Here is a 24,322-nt window from a genome sequence, read left to right as displayed (position 1 = left end):
ATTCTTAGGCCCCTTCACGGGGTCCCTGTGGCATTCCTAGGCCCCTTCACGGGGTCCCTGTGGCATTCTTAGGCCCCTTCACGGGGTCCCTGTGGCATTCTTAGGCCCCTTCACGGGGTCCCTGTGGCATTCTTAGGCCCCTTCACGGGGTCCCTGTGGCATTCCTAGGCCCTTTCACAGGGTCTCAAATCCTTCCACAATCCCTCTTGGAATTAAGCATCCATCTTCAATACTGCTGAGAGGAAAGGCAAAGAGAAAGAGATCCTCAGTGCATGGGATCCTCTCTTGCCTGATGGGAGCGGCATGTCTGCAACGCAACCTTCCTGTGTGATCCACTGGCAGGACCACTGTCATTGAAAAAAAGAAGACATTAAAGATTGGCACCCACCTGTCTCAACTCAGGCATGGACAGGTTTCTATTCCTTTTCTGCACTGTGGTCACTCTCATTGCACTGTTGTTGCATTGGGGGGGGGGGGGAGTGCAAACCTTGAAAACGCATATGTGTATTATGGGATAGAGTATGCATTTGCTCTTGTTGATATTAATGACCAGTGAGAATAACAATTATTTCTGAATTTATATACCCTATAAATGTCCCGATTTGACAGGGACACCCATGATCGTTCCACTCTGTTGTGTCTTTAATACTGATATTACGCAAAATGTGCTTTATTTCACTTGCTGTGAGACTATGTGTTGTCGAAGGCTTTCATGGCTGGAATCACAGGGTTGTTTGTGTTTTTCAGACTGTATGGCCATGTTCCAGAAGTATTCTTTCCTGATTTTTCGCCCACATCTATAGCAGGCATCCTCACAACCTATAAGGATGCCTGCCGTAGATGTGGGCGAAACGTCAGGAGAGAATACTTCTGGAACATGGCTATACAGCCCAAAAACACACACAACAATTCTGTGAGACTCTTTGTGACACTTGAAACCAAGAGCTTTATTTTCAGCTCTTGACTTGTGACAATGGGAGTAATGGGGTCCTCCTCCAATCCAGTGCCTTCCAAATTTGTCAGCCCATCCTGAGCTATATGGCTTTAATTCAGAGATTCCCAACCTGTGGGTCTCCCATAAATCCTAACAGCTAGTAAAATGGTTGGGATTTCTGGGAGTTGTAGCCCAAAACTCCTGGGGACCCATAGGTTGAGAACCACTGCTCTATTTCTTTGTTTATTTATTTATTTACAACATTTATATTCCCCCCTTCTCACACCGAAGGGGACTCAGGGCGGCTTACAAATTATATGTACATACAATATATTATATTATTAGCATAGCAGATATTATTATTATATATTGCAATATTGAACTATACCGCAATACTGTAATATTATTAGTAATATTACACGTAATATATATATACACACACACATACACACACATATATATAATTAGAATATTGTATTATTAGTTTTAATATTGTAATATTATCAATATTATATGTGTGTGTATGTATGTGTGTGTGTGTGTGTGTGTGTGTATATATATATATATGTGTGTGTGTATGTGTGTGTGTGTATGTGTGTGTATATATATATATATATATATATATATATATATATATATATATATATATATATATATATATAAAAAATAAGATCTTGCCTCAGCCCTTTGGTTGCTTTCCAAACCTTTTGGGTCTGAAACAGATGTTTCCAATGTGTGTACTGTGACTGTAGAAATGAGGTTTCATAGCTTGTCTAAGCAGAAGATATTCCTTATTCTTTGAATTAGAGTTTTATGCATGTTCTCTTGTGCTATCCATTAAGCAGAGTCTAAGGAAGCCTTTGTGAACATCCATGGTTTCCTTCATAGAAACAGTACATAGTGGTGTCGTCAAAGGCTTTCATGCCTGAAATCAGGGTTGTTGTGTGTTTTCTGGGCTGTATGGCCATGCTCCAAAAGTAATCTCGTCTGACGTTTTGTCCACATCTATGGCAGGCATCCTCAGAGGGTGTGAGATATATGGTTGTGAGGTATACCTCTCACAACCATACACCTCACACCCTCTGAGAATGCCTGCCATAGATGTGGGAGAAAGGTCGGAACATGGCCATACAGCCTGGAAACACACACAACAACCCAGTGCATAGAGGTGCTTGGATTGGATGGGTGGCCAGAGGGTCAGATAAAGTTAATAACTATGTGGTGGTATTATGGGTTGAGATCTGGCTTCAATCTGAGGGGGCCTCCTTGGGAGGAAAGGCAGCCTCCTTAAGGCTCTGGGGGGCCTCCCTTGCCTGGAGGGGCTGCAGGAAAGGACCACTCTCTGCAAAGTGAAGAAGACACCAAAGGTAGGCACTCACCTGTCCCAACTCATGCTTGGGCTGGTTTTATTCCTTTTATTTTCATTGTGGTCACTGTTGTTGCATTCCAAGCCTTTCAGATGTGAGGCAGCTTCTACCCAATGTATAGCATGGCCATAGGAATGACATCTCAGAGCTTCTCTAAGCAGAAGGCAGTCCTTGTTTATCATCTGTATCCGGATTTATTAATGGGGCCCTGTCATTAGGATTTAATTTTTGGTTATGTTTTATGATTATTTTATGCATTCCTCTTTATGTGTACAATGTTTGTAATTGTTGTAAGTTTTAACTGATTGTATGTTTCCCACCCCTACATCTTGGACCCGTGCATTTTATTCATTGGCTCTATTTTAAAGTGAGTTGCGCCGGTCCGCCCACTCATGCCTAGAAATGGACCTTATTACAGGCTCACTGATAGTTGGTTTGAAATATCACTAGAATTACACATAAAAAGGGTCTCTGCCCTACTGCATTAACAGTTCCTAAACCCAGTTCTTGGTTCCTTGATGGTTTTTGCCAGATAAAGAGTCAAAAACATATGCAAAGGAGTGCAGAATGCCTCACCAGTCCGGCCCAAGGGTGCAAAGACATCTTTATTCATGTTTTCTTCCACAACAGAGAGAAATACAAAGCAATTATTTTAATTTTTCCCCATTTTTTAAAAACATTGCAAACAGCTGTTGGGACCAAGGAGAAAAAAACCCATCTTCTCCCACCTTTCTTTGTTACCGCAATGCAAGGCTTGAGAGGGAGGGATGGGGAGGAGAGCGAAAGGTCCTTTTTTCCAAAAAAGTAAATGCTTCCCCACATTTTATTAATAAGATAATCATAATCATAACTAGGGATCTAGCTAAATGTGACTTGGGCTCTTATATAGAAAATAAGAGATGTTAAGATTATAAGAGTCCTATTTACAGAGTTATTAACATGCTGGCAAAAATAAACGAAAAATTAATGAGGCTACAATATTGAATATCATACAGCAACAATTCAAGACAAAAGAGGGACAGGGATTGAAAAGAGGAAAAAAAAACAGGAAGAGGTCAATATAAACAGCAATTAAAGAAACAACCAGATTAAAAAACAAAGCAAAATATTTTCAAGGCCTAATAATTGCTTTTTTAAAAATAAAAATCTATCTCCTCTCCCCCTCTTGGCTTAAAGGGAACCAAAAAGCATGTAATAATAGATGTGGTTTGCAAGTTGGTATTTTTAAGGGGCGGGGGTCCCTTTTTTTCATACACATGCCTCTTGCGGCTGTTTGTGAAAACAAGTGTGTCTTGAAGGAAAGGGATGAAAGGTTTGTTGGCAGGGTAGAAGATGCAGGCACAATGATGTTGGGGTGAGGAGCCCTTTGGTGCCTTGGGAAGCTGGGTTGCCGTGTTGTGGTGGCATTGCAGGCCTCAGAGCTGAAGTGTAAGGAACTAGGGAGGTTACTGGTTCATCATATATACCCAGATTGTCCCAAATTGATTGTTTGAGAAACAAGGAAATAATTCTTGGTTCTTCAAGGCAGGGAAAAAGTCAGATGCAAGGGAAAATAGGTTCCCTCCATGGGCAGGAAGTTTGCGATGTTGTGAATCTATGGACTCCACTATCGTACCTTCAACACAACTCTGTGTTGAGACACCGGTTATAATTTCAAAATGTAATACCTTAGATGGCTCTGTGTAAAAGACACCATTGGACTTGTGCAATGAGCAGCTGGGCAAACACATTTTCAGGGTGAAGGGTTACCCCCTGCCCAAGTCCTTATCGTGCGCTAAACACGTTGGCCGTTCTATCACCCCCAACATTTCCTGGCCCTATAGGTTGCAAAGCATTTAACCCTTTGCCTAAGAAGGACTTCTCTCTAAACAGAGGCTGAGAAATACAGGAATTGAAAAAGCAGCCATGAGGTATTGATAGCAGGGGTACATTTTCCTTGTAGAGGAGTCAATCAAGGACAAGGCAGAGCAAAAGGAAGACCATTCACAGAGGAACTTAATCCCTGCTCCTCCCTGTGGCTTGAATAGCTCCCTTCCACGTCATATTACATTATGCCTGGGCCCTATACCAGCCCAAGTATTGCCAATCTATTAAAGCAGGCCTTGAAACTCTCCTCCATTATGGTGGTAGAGAAATGGGACTCACTTCTATGCCTAGATGGATATGATGCCCAGCTACCAAGCATTTGGCTCTCCTTATTCTCTCCTCCTCGCATCTCAAATGCCTGTGGAGGCCTTGCAAAGGTCCCTTTCCCCCAACGAGGCATTCCTTTTGCTCTCCCCATGCCGAATCCATAACCGATTCTCCCTTGTGTAGCCACGAATTCCCACCCGCCACCACCCAATACCTGTGGCTCCTTATGCATCTCTGCCATCCGCTCCGATGGTTGCACTGTGCCGGAGGGTGGGCATGGCATATTCCAACAAAGAGTGCCTGCCCCCCACTCTCCGTGGATTTCCCCCAAATTGTCCTGCAGAGTCCGGGAGGGGGCATTTGCGGTCCGTTACAGGCCCTTTCTTTTTCTCAAACCTTCTCATGTCCCCCAAAAATAAAAAAAGGGCAGAGGAGAGAAATGGCGGAAGATCCAAAACCAAAAGGGGCTCGTAGTGGGGAGGGAAGAGGTCGCGGTGGGCTTCAAAGTGCTCTGGAATCGTCTTTGGCTGGCACCAAAACCGACGCAGGAGAAGTCTCTTGGCTCCCTCCCCGCCGGTGTTTGCCCACAAGATAGGATGTCGCTCTTTTGTCCTGGCTGCGGGGAGGGAGGCGGAGACTGTGTTACAGGGGATCCTATGCCAAGTTGTCCTGTCACCGGCCCCCGGTTTCGGAACTGGAGGGGGGGTCTGCGGCATGAAGGCCGAGTTGGGCCCCCCAAGACTCAGATGAGAGAGATCCGCACAGGAATGCCGGGCGACTCCGTCCTTTGAGGAGAGTGTTGGCTCACTAGATGCTCCACCACCGTGTGTTTGGACATGTGCTTCATCAAGTAGGTCTCCTGGGGAAGAAGGAGGGGGAAAGAAGCAAGAGTGAGGGGAGGAAGCTGGGGGAAGTTGCTTTTTTGGAACAGAATTCCTTGCCTTCGTTTCCCACTGTTGTTTGGTAAATACTGACTTATAGTAGCCCCCCCCCCCCCCATCTGCAGGCCCATGGACCTTTATCCGCATTGGACAAAACACGTCCTTTTGAGGCATTTTCTATGTCCTTCATGTCATTCTGGTGTCATTATTTATTTATTTATTTCCAGCATTTATACCCCGCCCTTCTCACCCGGGGGGACTCAGGGCGGCTTACAACAGTTGGAAACATGTAATGCCAAGAACGTAATAATAAAACAAAAACAGTACATATCATCAATTAAAACTATAAAAAGCATCATTAAACTACATTATAACAATTAAAACATAAAGTAGATCCATTTGTCTAAAAACCTCATGCTTCAGTTAAGTTTCCTGTTATCTATACTTTCATGAAGTATGGGAAGCATACCACACAGACAAGGGGGGGATATTTTTGGTCATGACATAGCTTACAATATGACTCTGTATCCGTAGGACTAGTATCTGTAGATTTTATTTATCCACAATATATGGCATTTTCCCTGTCCTCCAGTATCTTGTTATGGTTTCCTTGGCCATTTCAATAGGGTTTCATGAAGTCTGGGAAATATCCCATGTATTCCTTAGCCCTGCATCCTAAACTGTGCGTCTCAACCACAAATGGGGTCCCCTTAAGTCAACATTGGAATCCCAAACATTTTCAGAAGTTTTCTGAACATGACCTATATCTAAATCTATAGTGCTGTGTTTATAGTGAAATTTGCAGAAGTTTCAACTTAACTTCATAAAAAGGAAAACTGGGCTGTTTAGTAAGCCTTGCAAATGCTGATTTGTTATCACCAAATGTTTAAAACTTACTTTATATACATAGAGCGGCTTACAAACTATGCTCTATAGCCCAAAATGTAGAGTTTTTGGGAACTGGCTTTCCAAGGCTGACATCTTGTTATTGATGTAACGCAAGTGGCAATTGTGCGAAGCAGAGATTGTATGTGTATCTCTCCCGCCAACCAGCCGGACTCCCTTTTACTCACTGAAGTATAGGCCCGGCCACACATGCTGCAGCAGTAGGCCTTGGCGTGCTTGATGGCGTGTGCCGAGAGGTGGATCTGGAGCGAGGCCGAGTCCGTGTACGCCCGGTAGCAGTTGGGACACTTGTACGGCTTGTCTTTGTTGTGCTGCCGTTGGTGAGACTGGAGCGGGAGAAGGTCAAAGGGTGCTCAGTAGTCATTCACACCCTTCGCCAAACAGAATTCGCACTCCCAACCCACCCTGGTTGAGCTGAATGCAAGGACTACTTAAGGGTGGGGATCTGGAGAGGCAGGGAATACTATCAGTCTAGATCTGCTAGAAGCCGTTGACTTGCTATCCAACAAGTGATACAATTGGACAACCAGTGGACTATTTTCAAATAGGGACCTGATGTAGGGGGTGTTACACCCTCTCCTTATTCCTCCCCACTGAGCCCCCCCCCCCCCCCAACAACATACACAAACTTCTCTGCTTACTCACTTGGAGGTTGGAGAGCTGAGTGAAGGCCTTTTCGCAGCCGGCGTGAGGGCACTTGTAGGGTCGGTCCCCGGTGTGGATTCTGGAAATGGTGGGAGAAAGACCTCTTATTAATTACTAGCTGTGCCCGGCCACGCGTTGCTATGGCAAAGTGGTGGTGGTATTCGTTAAAAATTGTTGTGTAATTTTTATTTGACGTTATTTGCAATTTTTTATTAATTTTATTGTAAGTTATATTTTTATTTATTTTATTTTATTATTTTCTTGTATTATTTTTAGTTATTTTCTGTTATTATAGTATTTTATTGTATTAATTTTTAGTGTTTTTTATTATTTTATTGGGTTGCTAGGAGACCAAGTTGGAGCGTAGCCTTCTAACTGGCAGCAATTGGATAAAAGCAATTATTCCTCTCTCTCTAATTAGGACTTTATTTTTCTTTTCTTTTTGTTGTATCAACCTAGAAGCGTGGATGATGGGTTGTGTTGTCAAATTTCGAGGTTGGGGGGCCTGTAGTTTTGTTGTTTGCCGTGATGCCATCACTCTTTTATATATATAGATAGATGTGAGGGTTTCCTCCCCCTCCACGGGGCCAGGCAGCCTCCCACTTACCTGGTGTGTTGCTGGAGGTGGGAAAGTTGGCGGAAGGACTTCTCGCAGTAGGAGCAGTGGTAGGGCTTGACGCCCAGGTGGATGCGCAGGTGCTGCGCCAGGTAGGAGGCGTTGGCGAAGGACTTGGAGCAATGCGGGCACTTGTGGGGCTTGGCCTCCGTGTGGGACTTGGAGTGGATCTGCATTTCCGACTTGGTGAAGAAGGTCAGCGGGCAGACTTTACACCTGTGGAGGGAGGAGGAGAGACTTATAAAGACAAGAGTGGGGTTATCAACTGGGGAAAACTGAGGCAGGAGCCTCTGCTCAGTGATTTAGCTGCTTTTTGGTGGATTTTAACAGAATACTCTTTAATACTACTGAGGTTTAATTCTGTTTTAATATTTGTTTGTTTGAAGTTTATTTAAATGTTTTCCGTGTAAGCCAATTTGAGTCTCTTTGTGGAGAGAGAAAGCAGTATATAAACATAGTTATTATTATTATTATTATTATTATTAGCTGTGCCCGGCCACGCATTGCTGTGGCGGAGTATGGTGGTATGGGAAATAAAGTATTGAGGAATTGGTGGTAATTAAGGTAAAGGGTAAAGGGTTTCCCCTGACATTAAGTCCAGTTATGTCTGACTCTGGGGGTTGGTGCTCATCTTTAGTCTACACTGCCATATAATCCAGTTGAAATCAGATAATCTGTATTTTATAGGCAGTGTGGAAGAGGCCTGATTGAAGTGGCCCTGCGCTGAGTGGGTTGCTAGGAGACCAAGTAGGCGGAGCTTAGCCTTCTAACTGGCAGCAATTGGATAAAAACAATTATTCCTCTCCCTCTAATTAGGACTTTATCTTTCTTTTCTTTTTGTTGTATGAACGTAGAGGCATGGATGAGGGGTTGTGCTGCCAAGTTTAGTGTTTCTGGGATGTGTAGTTTTGTTGTTTTGTCCTAGGCCAAAATTTCATTACCCTTTTATATATATAGGTTATTATTAATGAAGCCCAAACAGAATTTAAGCTAGCATTTCTGCTAAAGATGTCTGATTTCCTAAAAGTTTTATTTTATTTTTTTAATAGAAAAGTTTCAAGCCCATTTGTTTGTATGTTTTAAACCTGAGGGTAAATTAATTTGTAAGCCACTTTTGAGCACCTTTATGGCTAAAGAGTGATGTATAAATACTCTAAATAAATTAATATCCCCCACTAGAATTATTCTGAAATAGTGGTAAAAAGGCAGCAACAGCACCTCCTACAGGTAGAAACTCACTTCTGTTGCTCTTAATATAAATTGTGCAATGCATAACTGAATATCTGGCTCCCGGGTGGTGCCCACCTGTAGGTCTTGCCCTCTTTGCCGATGTCGCCCGAGGCCAGGAGCGGATAGGGCACCACCAGCACCGGCGGCCCGGAGGGGTTCTCGGCCTTGATCTTCTTGCGGCCCCGCTCGGCCTTGGGGGCGCCCCCCAGCAGGCTGTGGCCCTGGATGGTCTTGATGGAGTCCAGGAGCGGGGGGCTGGCGATCCCTGAGATGAGGGTGGGCGACGAGGCAATGAGGCGGCTCTGGCCGGAGGAGGTGGGCGTCGAAGGGGTGCTGGTGCCCGTCCCGGCACTCGACTCCGAGGTGCTGACCGCCGGCGCTCGCGACCCCAGGCCCAGACCTGGGAGGAATAAAACACCCACCAAAGTATTGGGACCTGGTTTGCTCTGGGAGGAGAAACACCCCAGAGTTTGAAGCTGCTGCAGCAGCTACAGTAGTAGTCAAAAGGATGGTGTCTTTCTTGTATATTATAATAACTATTCTACTACTACTAATAATAATAATAATACCTGTGACAGTGCTTGTGGCAGGCCGGGCATGGAGGGCCACGTCAGGCTGGGGGACGGCCTGGGGGTGCAGCCCGGGGACTTGCTGCAGCTTGGGGATGGACATGATGGACTGGCCGCTCTCGGCGGGCGACGGAGGAACCAGGAGGGGCTGCTGGGAGGACACCGCGGCCGGGGGCAGGTGGGGCGGCCGGATCTTCTCCGCCATGAGCTGCTCCTTGATTTTGTTGATCAGAACCAGATTGTCCAGCTGAGGGCGAGAACGGGAAGAGATATTAGCTAGGAAAAAAAGGGAGGCAGGTCACGTGAATCAGCCTCATGTGCTTATGTGGTTACCCTTGGGTCCCATCTCCAAGGTGTCTTGTTATGCATATGCAAATACAGAATAATAATAATAATAATAAGTTTATTTATATCCCGCGTCCATCTCCCCCGAAGGGGAGTCGGGGCGGCTTACAGCAAAATCAGATACAAAACAATGATAAAATAAAATCTGAAACATCAAAGAACAATAACAAAAACCAATAATAATAGATAATTGAGACCAATTTATATGAATGAGATATTCATAGAAAAACTATAGTTAAATGACTGTAGCAGGGTGTCCCTCCTGCAAAAAACAAAGTTTTTGCAGTTTAATAAACTTTTCCCATGTTTTTATGACTGTGTTATCCATGGATTCTTTTATCCACATCTGGCAAAGTTTGTCCTCTCTATGGATTTTCTAGGTCCTCCAGTGTGACTCTAAAGTAGTCTTGGGCTAGAAAACCTTCATTTTATTAGAATTCACTATTATCCAGAGTATGGGGAAATCTATACATGAACATATCCCCATTTTGATACTGTATTTCAAACTCTGAAAAAAATCCCAAAGACTTCTCATGCCAAGCGTTTTGGATAAAGGATACTCAAGCCATACCAAGATTATTTTCTCATGCACTTTCTTGCATAGATTTGTGTTATGGTGGTGTCAAACTGCATTATTTCTACAGTGTAGATCAGGGGTCCCCAAACTTTTTAAGCAGAGGGCCGGTCCACAATCCTTCAGACTGTTGAGGGGCCGAATTATCATTGGAAAAAAAAATACAAACAAATTCCTATGCATTCTGCACATGTCTTATTTGTAGTGCAACAACAACAACAACAACAAAAGAACAATACAATATTTAAAAATGAAAACAATTTTAACCAACATAAACCTATTAGGATTTCAATGGAAAGCGTGGGCCTGCTACTGGCCAATGAGATAGTCAAGTTAATTAGGATTGTTGTTGTTGTTGTGTGCCTTCAAGTAATGTCAGAATTTGGCCGAGCCTAAGTCTAAAATTAATTAATTATTTACTGCATTTATTTACTACATTTATATCTCACCCATCTCACCCCGAAGGGGACTCAGAGCAGCTGTATGTACATACAATGTATTATATTATTTGCATAACACAATATTAGCATTATATATTACTATATTGAACTATACCACTATACTATTATATAATATGTAATATATAACATATAATTAATATTATTATATGGTATTACTATTAGTATTATATTGTATAACATAAGATTATTATCAATATTATATGTCTATACAATATATTATATTATTAAAACTGATATAAAAATATTATATTATAAAACTGAGGGCGGGGGCCAGGTAAATGACCCTGGAGGGCCGCATCTGGCCCCCGGGCCTTAGTTTGGGGACCCCTGGTGTAGATGCATCATAGTCAACGCCATGTATTCCAAGAGTAATGGTGGAAAGGGGCACAAAGATCAATGGCTTACCTGGCTGGGCATAGTGGGAGGAGGCGGCCAGAAATAGGGGTTGTTAAAGCGCGGTTCCGCCATCCTGAGGAGGAAAGAGAAAGGAAAAAGGGGGAAACAGTTATGGGTCCGAATGGGTGGATTTGGAAATCTTTGGCCCTGCCGGGAGGCTGGCTTTCCTCCTCGGCCGAGCAAAATCCCAATCACTCTAAAGGCAGAGCGCAGTCACAACGCAGCATCCCAAGGAAGGAGGAAAAAAAATGCAGATAAAACAAATCCAACCCCAAAGTTAAAGTAATAAACACTATACTAATCTGATAATCGGCAAGCAAAGAGGGAGAAACCAGGAAACAAAATAGCAATGTAGAAGACAGTTGTGAGCACATAACAGTTTCAGGCACACACATATTAAATCAAATTGAATGTATGGACAGACCCATGCAAAGCATGCCCTAAATTGAGTTTTTCATAACTATGAAATTTAACATGTCTTCGGTTACATCTGCATTGTAATATTAATGCAGTTTATTATTGTTAACTTATTATTATTAAGCATCTCCAGACCAAAGAAAGAATAAAGTAGCCAGTACCTTAATAGTGACAGGTGGAAAATGGGAAGCGACACACACTGCGAGAACACTACTAAAAATGGGAATAATAAGAAAGATGGGACCCCAGGGTACTCCATGCCAGAAATAATAGCAAACCCTATTGAAATGAAAGACTCCTGGCCCAAGAATACTATAGAGTTGTGCTGGAGGACCTAGAAAATGCCTTCGAGGGGGATATATGTTATTGGACATTGAACCCCTGCCCCATATTGCATCCGTTGCTCCGACAAGTGTGCAATGACATAGAATGTTCACAAACACGCTGAATTGATGAATGAATTAGTATGAAAGTTTGACAACCACGGTAGTTCTTGTAGATGGGATGTGTATGGAAAGATGACCCATCCTAACAGGACAGGGAGACTTTACAGATCACTTAGGACATGACGTTAAATATGGTCTGCTGGGGGGAAATTGTTCCAGGTGAGGCCTGACCAAAGCAGAAAAGAGAGGTAGTGTTAGGGCTCATCTGCAAATTTAATAAGCATTTCTTCTATTATGTCATCCAAGTCGTTGTTGGAGATGTTGACTAGCCCTGTAAGGCCCTATGGCACCCCACTACCGTGTCTCCCCAAAAATAAGACAGTGTCTTATATTAATTTTTGCTCCCAAAGATGCTCTAGGTCTTATTTTCAGGGGATGTCTTATTTTTCCATGAAGAAGAATTCACATTTATTGTTGAACAAAAAATGAACATGTATTATATACTGTACAGTAGATGTCATCACAAATCAGACAAACTGTGAATCCTATCAAGAATTTCTTGTTACTGCCATTATTTCCATGTACAACGCTCTATGGTACGTACATTTACCGATCCTGCATGCTCTGGTGGTCTGTTTGGCAGGCATGCTTCCAAAGAAAAACTTTGCTAGGTCTTACTTTCGGGGGAGGCCTTATATTTAGCAATTCAGCAAAACCTCTACTAGGTCTTATTTTCTGGGGATGTCTTATTTTAGGGGAAACAGGGTAGATTCTTCTCCATTGGGAAGCACCTTTAGGTGCGGAGTCCCAGCAAGTTGTGACAGGGGATGATGGGTAGCAGAGTGCAATCCAAAAATTCACCATCCCAGTCTTCACCTCCTTCTCCAGACTGTCTCCCCGTGTGGAAATACAGCACTGGACAAACACACTCCAGCAGACGAGGGTTCGGTTGGAAATCCAACGGCAATCAATCTTTATTTACATGACTATATACAAACAGAGCAAATCAGTCCTTCCTCCATGAGTGCTCTTGCCGAAGCGACTCATGCACACACAGACACTCAGACACTGCTCTACTGAAGACACTCCTCTGCATTCCACAGGACAAGAAAGTAAGTCCCGGTCAAAACAAACTTGACCCCATTGGTCCTGTGATACGTCAATCATAGCATTAACTCCATAACTGCTGAAATGCCTTGCCGAAAAACTAACACATAAGGCATTTCTAATAACCCAGATTGATTTTAACATTTCACAATACACAATACCCTGACAGGTTGGGAGAGGAGAGGCCAGAGAGATAGCAGGTCCTTCCTTCTGCAAAAAGGGAAGAGGGTTAGCCGGGCCGGGCCGGGCGGTTGGGCAGCAGGGTACTCACAGGCTGGCCTCCCGATGACCGCAGCTGCCCGCGGAGGCGTGGCGTTGGCGGTCCAGGCTGGCGGGCGGCGGGTGGATGCCCCGCTGGTGCAGGCAGGAGAAAAGCACCAGCTCCCCCGGGGTGGCGGGGCGGGACGGAGGGGGCTCGCCGGCCTTCGCCAGCTCCCACCCGGGGCGGCTAGGGCAAGCTAGGGGCCCCTGCCGCACGCACGCCTCTGCTTGGGGGGAGCCCCTCTGCTTCGCCCGGCTGAAATAGACAGAAAGGAGAGAGGTAGGCACACAGGTCGCGCTCCCGGGCCCCGGCGAGGGAGGGTTCGAGGGGCTGCCTCTGGAAAACGCAGGTTACGTATCTGCTCTATTTATTTTATTTATTTATTTACAGCATTTGTATTCTACCCTTCTTTCTCACCCCGAAGGGGACTCAGGGCGGATCACATGACACATATAGGCAAACATTCAATGCCTTTTAACAGAACAAAGACAAACAAACATAGGCTTCCAGCGAGTGGGCCTTGAACTCATGACCTCCTGGTCAGAGTGATTCATTGCAGTGATTCATTGCAGTTGCTCTCCAGCCTGCGCCACAGCCCGAGCTCCATCCATCCATCCATCCATCCATCCATCCATCCATATCTCTCTCTAGGATGGGCGACCCCTGCCTCGAAAACAGTCCAAGTGAAAGGTATTTCAGAGTCTTAATAGATCACAAACTGAACGTGACCCTACATCCATCCATCCATCCATCCATCTCTCTATCTGTCTAGGATGGGTGGCTTCAAAACACTCCAAGCGAACGGGAATTAGGAGCCTTAATAGATCACACACTTGAACACAAGCCAATAACTAATTCTCTCTCAATAATAATAATAATACTTAACAATAATAATAATAATAATTTTTTTTTCATGTCAGGAGCAACCTAAGTTGCTTCTGGAGTGAGAGAATTGGCCGTCTGCAAGGACGTTGCCCAGGGGACGCCCGGATGTTTCGATTTTTTACCATCCTTATGGGAGGCTTCTCTCATGTCCCCGCATGGAGCTGGAGCTGATAGAGGGAGCTCATCTACGCTCTCCCCGGGTGGGATTCGAACCTGGCAGCCTTCAGGTCAGCAACCCAACCTTCATGTCACAAGGCTTTTATCCCCTAGGCCACCAGAGGCTCCAATAATAATAATAATAACAACTTTATTTTTATACCCCGCCTCTATCTCCCCAAAGGGGACTCAGGGCGGGTTACATGGGGCCAAGCCCGAATAAAAACAATAGCAATATAAAACACAACAATAGACAAAAAGCATGCACAATTATAAAAATTTAAACATTAGCCAGTAAAAACAAATGACAAGAGCTAATAAAAACATGGATTAAAATGGAGAGGTTGTAAAAGTAGACTGGGTAAGGTGCACCATATAAATATTGTAAACACGAGGTGACTGATAAAGTGCTGCAAATTCTTGGAATAATAATAATAAACAACAGGAAAAACTCAGCCGCTATCAGGACCTCAAGATTGAACTTCAAAGACTGGCAGAAACCAGTGCAGGTGGCCCCTTTGGTGATGGGCACACTGGGTGCCGTGCCAAAAGATCTCAGCCGGCATTTGGAAACAATAGACATTGACAAAATTACCATCTGCCAACTGCAAAAGGCCACTCGACTGGGATTACACGCATCATCCAAAAATACATCACACAGTCCTAGACACTTGGGAAGTGTTCGACTTGTGATTTTGTGATACGAAATCCAGCATATCTATCTAGTTTGCTGTGTCATAAAATGGTGATAATAAATATAATAATACTTTATTTATGTACTGCCCTATCTCCTCAAGGGACTCAGGGCGGTTTCCAATAGAGCAAGCATACAACAAGTTAAAACCATACAAGAATTAGGGCATAATACCACATGAACATAAATGTATAAGACTAGGATGGATGACTTGAAAACAGTCCAAGCGAAAGGGATTTAGGAGTCTTAATAGATAACACACTGAACACAAGCCAACATCTCTCTCTCTATCTAGGATGGGTGAGCTCCGGCTTGAACATAGTCCAAGTGAAAAGGATCTACAAGTCTTAATAGTTCGCAAACTGAACATGAGCCAACAGCATGATGCAGCAGCTGAAGAAGCCAATGCGATTCTAAGCTGCATCAAGAGGAGTTTAAGGTCCAGATTGAGGGAAGTCCTAGTTGCTCTCTCTTCCGCTTTGGTCAGACCTCACCTGGAAATAAGAGTCTTGTCAAATAAAAAGAATATTATTACCTGGACAACCTTAAAATAATAATAATAAATACAAAATAAGATAATACATAAATAATAACCTTCTCATTTGACATGACTCTGGATGGGTTTTTAAAGCCTCGGGAATGGCATCAGGAGGTGTGAAAAGTTTAGCCCTGAAGATTTATTTCTACGGTAAATATACACTGGGTTTAAGGATAATTTTTGGAGGTTATAGCTTGTGATAAATTGGGTGAACTCTGTTGTCCGGATTTGCCGTCCAAGTTGTTTCAGATAGATGCCAAGCCTACTATTGCTTTCTGAGGCCAAGAGTATGTGATGGACCCATGGTCAGTACAAGAGCAGAGATTCGAACCCTGGTCCCCACAATCATAACTCAAACCACGCTGCATTTGTGTCATCTAGGGGTAATATATGGCATTTTAGACACAACTGGCAGTTAAAAGTGAACAAAAGGCTATTTAACTCGTGCACCACTGATTCCTGTATTGCAATTCTTCCCACTAAGAAATAGCTATAATAATTTTTTTAAAAAATAGTCCAGCATTGGGTTGCTGTGAGTTTTCAGGGCTGTCTGGCCATGTTCCAGGAGCATTCTCTCCTGACATTTCTCCCACATCTATGGCAGGCATCCTCAGAGGTTGTGAGGTCTGTTGGAAATGAGTCAAGGGAGGTTTATATATTGGTCTCAAATAATATGCTGTGTCCAACAAAGGATTCACCCAGCCAGGAAGCAGCCAAGCTTTGAAGCTGCAGGGCTATTCAGTGCTAATCTTTCCACCATGTCTCCTGTATCAATTTAATGATATAATGATATATTATAATATTATACTATACTAATATTATAATACATTGTATATACATGTAATATTAATAATAATATTATGATGTAATACAATGTAATAATAATTATAATTCATTATTATAATTGTATATTTATATTACATGCAATATTACTAACAATATTGTGACATAGTTGTATAATATAATATATTGTATGTATATATACTTGTAAACCGCCCTGAGTCCCCTTCGGGGTGAGAAGGGCGGGATATAAATGTCGCAAATAAATAAATAAATAAATAATCAAGGTGATTAATTGAAACATTCACACACTCTCCCACCCTTGACATTATTCCACCGATAAATATATAAACCTCACTTGCCTAGTTTACAAAAGGCTATTTAACTCATGCACCATCGATTCCTGTATTGCAATTCTTCCCACTAATAAATAGTTATAATAATTAAAAAATAGTCCAGCATTGGGTTGCTGTGAGTTTTCAGGGCTGTCTAGCCATGTTCCAGGAGCATTCTCTCCTGACATTTCTCCCACATCTATGGCAGGCATCCTCAGAGGTTGCGAGGTCTGTTGGAAATGAGTCAAGGGAGGTTTATATATTGGTCTCAAATAATACGCTGTGTCCAACAAAGGATTCCCCCAGCCAGGAAGCAGCCAAGCTTTGTAGCTGCAGGGCTATTCAATGCTAATCAAGGTGATTAATTGAAATATTCACACTCTCCCACCCTTGACATTATTCCACCGATAAATATATAAAACTGACTTGCCTAGTTTACAACAGACTTCACAACCTCTGAGGATGCCTGTGGGCGAAACGTCAGGAGAGAATGCTCCTGGTGATTCCGGCCATGAAAGCCTTCGGCCACAAACCGATACTTGTCATGATGCACATTGGTTCCTTTCAAAGAGCAATAAAGAGAGAAATCTTTATATCTCTATATCTTTGCCAATATAGTTAACAGCACGTAATATTTGGGGAAGGAGGGTGAGAAAAGGCACAATCCTACATTCAAATATATAGAATTGTAAGGCAATTTCCAAACGTCGCAATCAAGCACCCCAAATACATTAAAATAAATAAGATTTTAAGTGAGTTTGCAAAGAGACAGAGAGTTGAGCTTTGCCTGTTTTTGCCACACAGGGAACTTTTGCCTAACTTCAGATCTTAAAATACATTTTTTTCCTAGATCAGATACACATTTACATATTTTTTAAAAAGTGCAAACAGCATGCAGAAGATGCAAGAAAGCAGCGAGAAGTCCTTTGCAAACACAAGACACACAAATGCAATGCAAACCCCGATGCAAAGCAAAGCAGATCCCTCCCTCCCCCCAAACTGAAAAACAAGCCAAAGGGGGGGAGAAAAAAAAGGGGAAAAAACAGAACCAAAACCCTCCTTTTCGGTGCCTCCTTCGCCTCCTTCATTCTCGGTTTGTATTTTTTAAAAACTGCAGACAAAAGGGAAACAAAAATGGCAGCCCGGGCTTTTATTTTTAAAACAAGAAAGGGGACGCCATATTCTGCAGATCTGCAAAAAGCAGGACGAGAAGAGGAAGAAAAAAAAATCAGAGAGGGGAATTATAAAAAAAAAAAAAAAATAGGCAAACTGCAGCTTTGCTCCAAGAGGTGCAAAAGTGCAGAGACCAAAAAATAATAATTTACTAATAATCTTTCTGGGGGGCCACTGCTTTGCCGGAAGGTCGCACCATTAATTATAAATATATAATATATATAAAAAGGGGGGTTTTAGTTTTATTTTTCGGGTTATCGCTTTGCATGGTTTGAATAGCCCGGCTTTTGTTTATTTAAAAAAAAAGAGACACTTCCTATACCAATACACATGCTCCGCTTGGAAATGGCAAGGCAGCCAGCGCTCCGTCGGCCAAGGAAGAAAGTGAGCCCCCCCTTTTTTGCTCGGCTTCCTCCTCCTCTTCCCCTCCTCTTCCTCTTCCTCCTCCTCCTCCTCTTCTTCCTCCCTCCCTTCTGGGACAGAAAAGGGGGGAATCACAGAATCATAGAGGCAAAGACCCCCGCCCCTCCCCTCCCCTCCCCAAGGCCTGCCCCGCCTTTGCAAAGGCACCCCCCCCCCTTTAAAAATTTTTTTTTTGCAAATGCTCCTTTTTATCATTCAGTGAATGCAGGTCAGGTCAGGCCCTTGCATTCCTCTCTTACGTGTAGATTTAGATACAGATCTGTAATTATATAAAATTTCACATATTCATTTCACCTGAAATATTTGCTAGCTGTTTATATTTGCAAGCCCTATCTAGGCATGTCTGTAATAATAATAATTTGCAAGCTGTATATATTTGCAAGCCCTATCTAGACATGTCTGTAATAACAACAATAATAATAATTTGCAAGCTGTACATATTTGCAAGCCCTATCTAGACATGTGTATAATAATAATAATAATAATAATAATAATAATAATTTGCAAGCCGTATATATTTGCAAGCCCTATCTAGATATGTCTGTAATAATAATAATAATAATAATTTGCAAGCCGTATATATTTGCAAGCCCTATCTAGACATGTCTGTAATAATAATAATAATAATAATAATTTGCAAGCCATATAAATTTCCAAGCCCTATCTAGACATGTCTGTAATAATAATAATAATAATAATAATAATAATAATAATAATTTGCAAGCCATATATATTTGCAAACCCTACCTAGACGTGTCTGTAATAACAATATATATATATATTTACAAGCCCTATCTGGACATGTCTATATTAACAATAATAATAATAATTTTTAAGCCGTATATATTTGCAAGCCCTATCTAGACATGTCTTTAATAATAATAATAATAATAATAATAATTTGCAAGCCGTATATATTTGCAAGCCCTATCTAGACATGTCTGTAATAATAATAATAATTTGCAAGCCGTATATATTTGAAAGCCCTATCTAGACATGTCTGTAATAACAATAATAATAATTTGCAAGCCGTATTTATTTGCAAACCCTATCTAGACGTGTCTGTAATAACAATATATATATATTTGCAAGCCCTATCTGGACATGTCTATAATAACAATAATAATAATAATTTGCAAGCCGTATATATTTGCAAGCCCTATCTGGACATGTCTATAATAACAATAATAATAATTTGCAAGCCGTATATATTTGCAAGTCTAATCTAGACATGTCTGTAATAATAATAATTTGCAAGGCGTATATATTTGCAAGACGTATATTTTTGCCACCCCCATCCTGACATTTCTGTAATAACAATAATAATAGTAATTTGCAAGACTTATATATTTGCAAGCCCTATCTAGACATGTCTGTAATAATAACAGTAATAATAATTTGCAAGCTGTATATATTTGTAAGCTGTATATATTTGCAGGCTCTGTCTAGACATGTCTGTAATAATAATAATTTGCAAGTCATATATATTTGCAAGCCGTATATGCAAGCCCTATCTAGACATGTCTGTAATAACAATAATAATTTGCAAGCTGTATATATTTGCAAGCCCTATCTAGACATGTCTGTAATAACAATTACAATAGTGATAATAATAATTATTATTATTTGCAAGCCGTATATATTTGCTAGCCCTATTATTGTAATAACAGTTACAACAATCATAATAATTTGCAGGCCATATATATTTGCAGACCCCATCTAGACATGTCTAATAATAATAATAATAATAATAAACTTTTATTTGTATCCCGCCAGCACAGAGCACTCAAGTTGTAACATTTAAAAATAACGAAAGTGCAGAAACAAAACATAAACAGCCAACAGAACATCACGATACCTCAGATTAAAAACTGTAAAATATAGCGGATGCTGCTGGTAAAAAAACAGTATTCCATCTCGGACTAGAAAAGTGCTTGGTGGAGAATCTGAAGGTCCTCATATGTATTTGAAAATAATCTAGATATAGCCGAAGGCTTGTCGAAAAAACAAAGAATTTAATTGTGTGCCGATCTCCCTCGGGAGAGCATGCCAGAGCCAGGGAGCCACCGCCGAGAAGGCCTTCTCGCATATGAGACGGAGGGGAGACCCATAGTAGACTTGAAAGCCCGCGGTGGTTCACAGAAAGAGATGCGTATAAATAAAGAACAGCACACAGTGAGGCCGGTTAACACCTCCCCACAAAAGATTCCCCCCAGGCAGGAAACAGCCAGGCTTTGAAGCTGCTAATCAAGGTGATTAATTGCTAGATTGCTTCCAACAGACAAGAGTTCTTTCTTTCTCCCACCCTGGACATTATTCCACAGATATACAGTAGAGTCTCACTTATCCAACACTCGCTTATCCAACGTTCTGGATTATCCAACGCATTTCTGTAGTCAATGTTTTCAGTACATTGTGATATTTTGGTGCTAAATTCGTAAATACAGTAATTACTATGTAGCATTACTGCACATTGAACGACTTTTTCTGTCAAATTTGTTGTATAACATGATGTTTTGGTGCTTAATTTGTAAAATCATAACCTAATTTAATGTTTAATAGGTTTTTCCTTAATCTCGCCTTATTATCCAACATATTTGCTTATCTAACTTTCTGCTGGCCCGTTTACGTTGGATAAGCAGGACTCTACTGTATAACCCCACTTGCCCAGTTCCCAACACCTCACAACCTCTGAGGATGCCTGTCAATATGCATATACAGTAGAGTCTCACTTATCCAACACTCGCTTATCTAACGTTCTGGATTATCCAACGCATTTCTGTAGTCAATGTTTTCAGTATATTGTGATATTTTGGTGCTAAATTCGTAAATACGGTAATTACTACGTAGCATTACCGTGTATTGAACGACTTTTTCTGTCAAATTTGTTGTATAACATGATGTTTTGGTGCTTAATTTGTAAAATCATAACCTAATTTTATTTATTTATTTATTTATTTATTAAACTTTTATACCGTTACTCCCAGTTTGGCTCGGAGCGGTTTACAAATACAGTAGAGTCTCACTTATCCAACATAAACGGGCCGGCAGAATGTTGGATAAGCGACTATGTTGGATAATAAGGAAGCATTAAGGAAAAGCCTATTAACATCAAATTAGGTTATGATTTTACAAATGAAGCACCAAAACATCATGTTAGACAACAAATTTGGCAGAAAAAGTAGTTCAATATGCAGTAATGCTATGTAGTAAGTACTGTATTTATGAATTTAGCACCAAAATAGCATGATATATTGAAAACATTGACTACAAAAATGTGTTGGATAATCCAGAACGTTGGATAAGCGAGTGTTGGATAAGTGAGACTCTACTGTATAGATTAAAACAATACACTTGGCTTTAAAATAACAATAAAAACAATAACAGCAACAATAAAAACAGACATAGCCCCGAGTTTTTCACCCATTGAACGCTTGTTTAATAGGCTTTTCCTTAATCTCGCCTTATTATCCAACATATTCGCTTATCCAACGTTCTGTCGGCCCGTTTACGTTGGATAAGCGGGACTCTACTGTATAAACCCCACTTGCCCAGTTCCCAACACCTCACAACCTCTGAGGATGCCTGTCAATATGCATACATATATATATATATCTATATATATAAAAGAGTGATGGCATCAGGGCAGCGGACAAAACAACAAAACTACAGGCCCCCCAACCTCGAAATTTGACAACACAACCCATCATCCACGCCTCTAGGTTGATACAACAAAAAGAAAAGAAAAATAAAGTCCTAATTACAGGGAGAGGAATAATAGTTTTTATCCAATTGCTGCCAGTTTAGAGGGCTGATCTCTGCCCACTTGGTCTCCTAGCAACCTACTCAGCCCAGGGGACAGGCACAAGAGTTTGGAGAGACCCCTAAGGGCCATCCAGCCCAACCCTTTCTACTATGCAGCAGGACACAATCCAAGCATTCACAACACATGCACAACGTATAAATACTATACAATACTACACAGGGACATAGACCTCCTCTACCCTCACCACTTTCACAGGACACAAACAACCAAATGTATACTCAACATAAAGGCAACCATACAACAGACATTCAATACCACCACGACCTCAACAATTTCTCACCAACACCACCAGACAACACCACAGCAACGCGTGGCCGGGCACAGCTAGTACACAGATAAAACAAGGCTTGCAAAGATTTCAAAGGGGGTGAAATCTATATATTATTTACAAGCTTTGGGGCATGCATTTGCGCAAGGCAGAAATGCCAGCAAAGCCCCCCGAAAACAAAAACTTTGGCCTCGTTCCCCCTCCCCATTCCCACCTCTTTTATTTCTGGCTTTTAAAAACCTTCCTCCCACCCCCCAAAGACCCACCCCACTTTTGTTTCCTTAGGAATAAAAAAATACACACCTTCTGTTGCAGACTTTTGCAAAGGTAGGGCTTTATTTCCTTTGAGAAATGGGATATGTATTGCTTCTTCCTCCCCCCAGAAGGGAAACCCACTCAGTTTGACCAGGAAGGGGAAAAGGGGGGGGCAAAGGGAGACCCTACTTCGGATGTTCTCTCCTCTCTTTTTTCGCTCTCTCTGCCCCTTTTTCTGCCTTTCCTTGTTCCCTCCTCTTTTGCTCGAAAACTCAGTTCAAATGTTCCGGGTCGCCCAGAGGATCACTTCTGGTTTCTTTGCAAAAAAAAAAAAAAAAAGGCAGCCAGGAAATTGGGTGAGATTGAAAGAGAGCCATACATACAAACAAGGAGGAAATGTAAGGTATCTCCTTTCCCTCCCTTTTGACTCAAAGGGTTCTTGCAATAGTAGCCGCAGTAATAATAATAAATCCTGCAGATTTGCAAGAGTCTCTCTCTTTCCTCCCCTTCCACCCACGCTGGACCACTCACAACCAGCATACACTATTGTCATTTATAGGACTTCATTGACTATGTCAATTATGTAACTACTCTCCTCCCGATTTGACACATTCACCTTTCGGCCCAGACTTGTGTTTGATATACCTGTTTTAACACTTTATCTTGTAAGATTGTCCTTTTCGATTGTTTTACCGATATTGTTGATTTACTGTTGTAAATTTGTGTTTTTGTTTTGATTTTATATTGTGATATTGGGCAAGGCCCCATGTGAGCCGCCCCGAGTCCCTTCGGGGAGATGGGGCGGGGTACAAGAATAAATTATTATTATTATTATTATTATTATTTTATTATGACACAGCAAACAAGATAGATATGCTGGATTTCATATCACAAAATCACAAGTCGAACACTTCCCAAGTGTCTAGGACTGTGTGATGTATTTTCGGATGATGCATGCAGATCCCAGCAGGGTGGCCTTTTGCAGCTGGCAGATCGTAATTTTGTCAATGTCTATTGTTTCCAAATGCCAGCTGAGATCTTTTGGCCTGGCACCCAGTGTGCCCATCACCACCGGGACCACCTGCACTGGTTTCTGCCAGAGTTGTTGTTGTTGTTGTTGTTGTTGTTGTTATTATTATTATTATTATTATGCCATTGAAATCCACAAGCAGGTGGACAATGTCAACAGAAATGAGGAAACCAATGAAAATGAACACAATCTGGCAACCGATCAGTATTTTAAAAAACTCTTAAGATCAGGACAATAAATAAAGAACAACACTCAGAGAGCAGGGGAATTCCAGGCAGGAAACAATCAGGGCCAGCTAACACCTCCCAATAAAGGATTCCCCCAGGCAAGAAGCAGCCAGACTTTGCAGCTGCACTGCCATTCCATATCAAGGTGGCAAATAGCAACTTTCACACTGGCCACCAACAAACGAGTCCTTCCACCCTGGACGTTATTCCAGATAGATAGATACAGGACTCACTTATCCAACGTTCTGGATTATCCAACGCATTTTTGTAGTCAACGTTTTAAATACATCATTATATTTTGGTGCTAAATTCGTAAATACAGTAGAGTCTCACTAATCCAAGCCTTGCTTATCCAAGCCTCTGGATAATCCAAGCCATTTTTGTAGTCAATGTTTTCAATATATCATGATATTTTGGTGCTAAATTCGTAAATACAGTAATTACAACATAACATTACTGCATATTGAACTACTTTTTCTGTCAAATTTGTTGTATAACATGAA

General features: G+C 41.7%; 1 protein-coding gene across 6 annotated transcripts; it reads right to left on the bottom strand.

Annotated features, from left to right (window-relative positions):
• Positions 1-2,888: 2,888 nt before the first annotated feature.
• Positions 2,889-22,854, bottom strand: znf362 (zinc finger protein 362). Of its 6 annotated transcripts, none has more exons than XM_062965925.1 (10): positions 22,611-22,853; positions 18,113-18,263; positions 13,239-17,178; positions 11,067-11,130; positions 9,282-9,528; positions 8,788-9,112; positions 7,474-7,698; positions 6,867-6,945; positions 6,389-6,547; positions 2,889-5,293 (listed from the first exon to the last, which is right to left on the bottom strand). In XM_062965925.1, exons 4-10 carry the CDS (start codon positions 11,127-11,129, stop codon positions 5,177-5,179), a joined length of 1,215 nt encoding a protein of 404 aa, XP_062821995.1. In that variant the 5' UTR covers position 11,130; positions 13,239-17,178; positions 18,113-18,263; positions 22,611-22,853; the 3' UTR covers positions 2,889-5,176. The 6 variants fall into 6 exon arrangements, with proteins under 6 accessions (XP_062821995.1, XP_062821994.1, XP_062821998.1 ...); XM_062965924.1 differs by having other exon boundaries at positions 13,239-13,484; positions 22,611-22,804; XM_062965928.1 differs by lacking the exon at positions 13,239-17,178 and having other exon boundaries at positions 18,108-18,263; positions 22,611-22,854.
• Between the last annotated feature and the right edge of the window lie 1,468 nt (positions 22,855-24,322).

This window comes from Anolis carolinensis, unplaced genomic scaffold (genome assembly GCF_035594765.1).
Source record: "Anolis carolinensis isolate JA03-04 unplaced genomic scaffold, rAnoCar3.1.pri scaffold_15, whole genome shotgun sequence".
NCBI classification, from domain to species: Eukaryota; Metazoa; Chordata; class Lepidosauria; order Squamata; family Dactyloidae; genus Anolis; species Anolis carolinensis.
This window is presented reverse-complemented; position numbering and strand designations above follow the sequence as displayed.

What these genes read in the sequence shown, in the direction of transcription:
- znf362 (XM_062965928.1), bottom strand. Translation starts at nt 11,129, where the DNA reads ATGGCGGAACCGCGCTTTAACAACCCCTATTTCTGGCCGCCTCCTCCC. An exon ending in CACCTCCAGCAACACACCAG is followed by an intron (nt 6,946 to 7,473) that starts GTAAGTGGGAGG and finishes CACCATTTCCAG; the next exon opens with AATCCACACCGGGGACCGAC. An exon ending in GTGGCCGGGCCTATACTTCA is followed by an intron (nt 5,294 to 6,388) that starts GTGAGTAAAAGG and finishes CTTCTTCCCCAG; the next exon opens with GAGACCTACTTGATGAAGCA.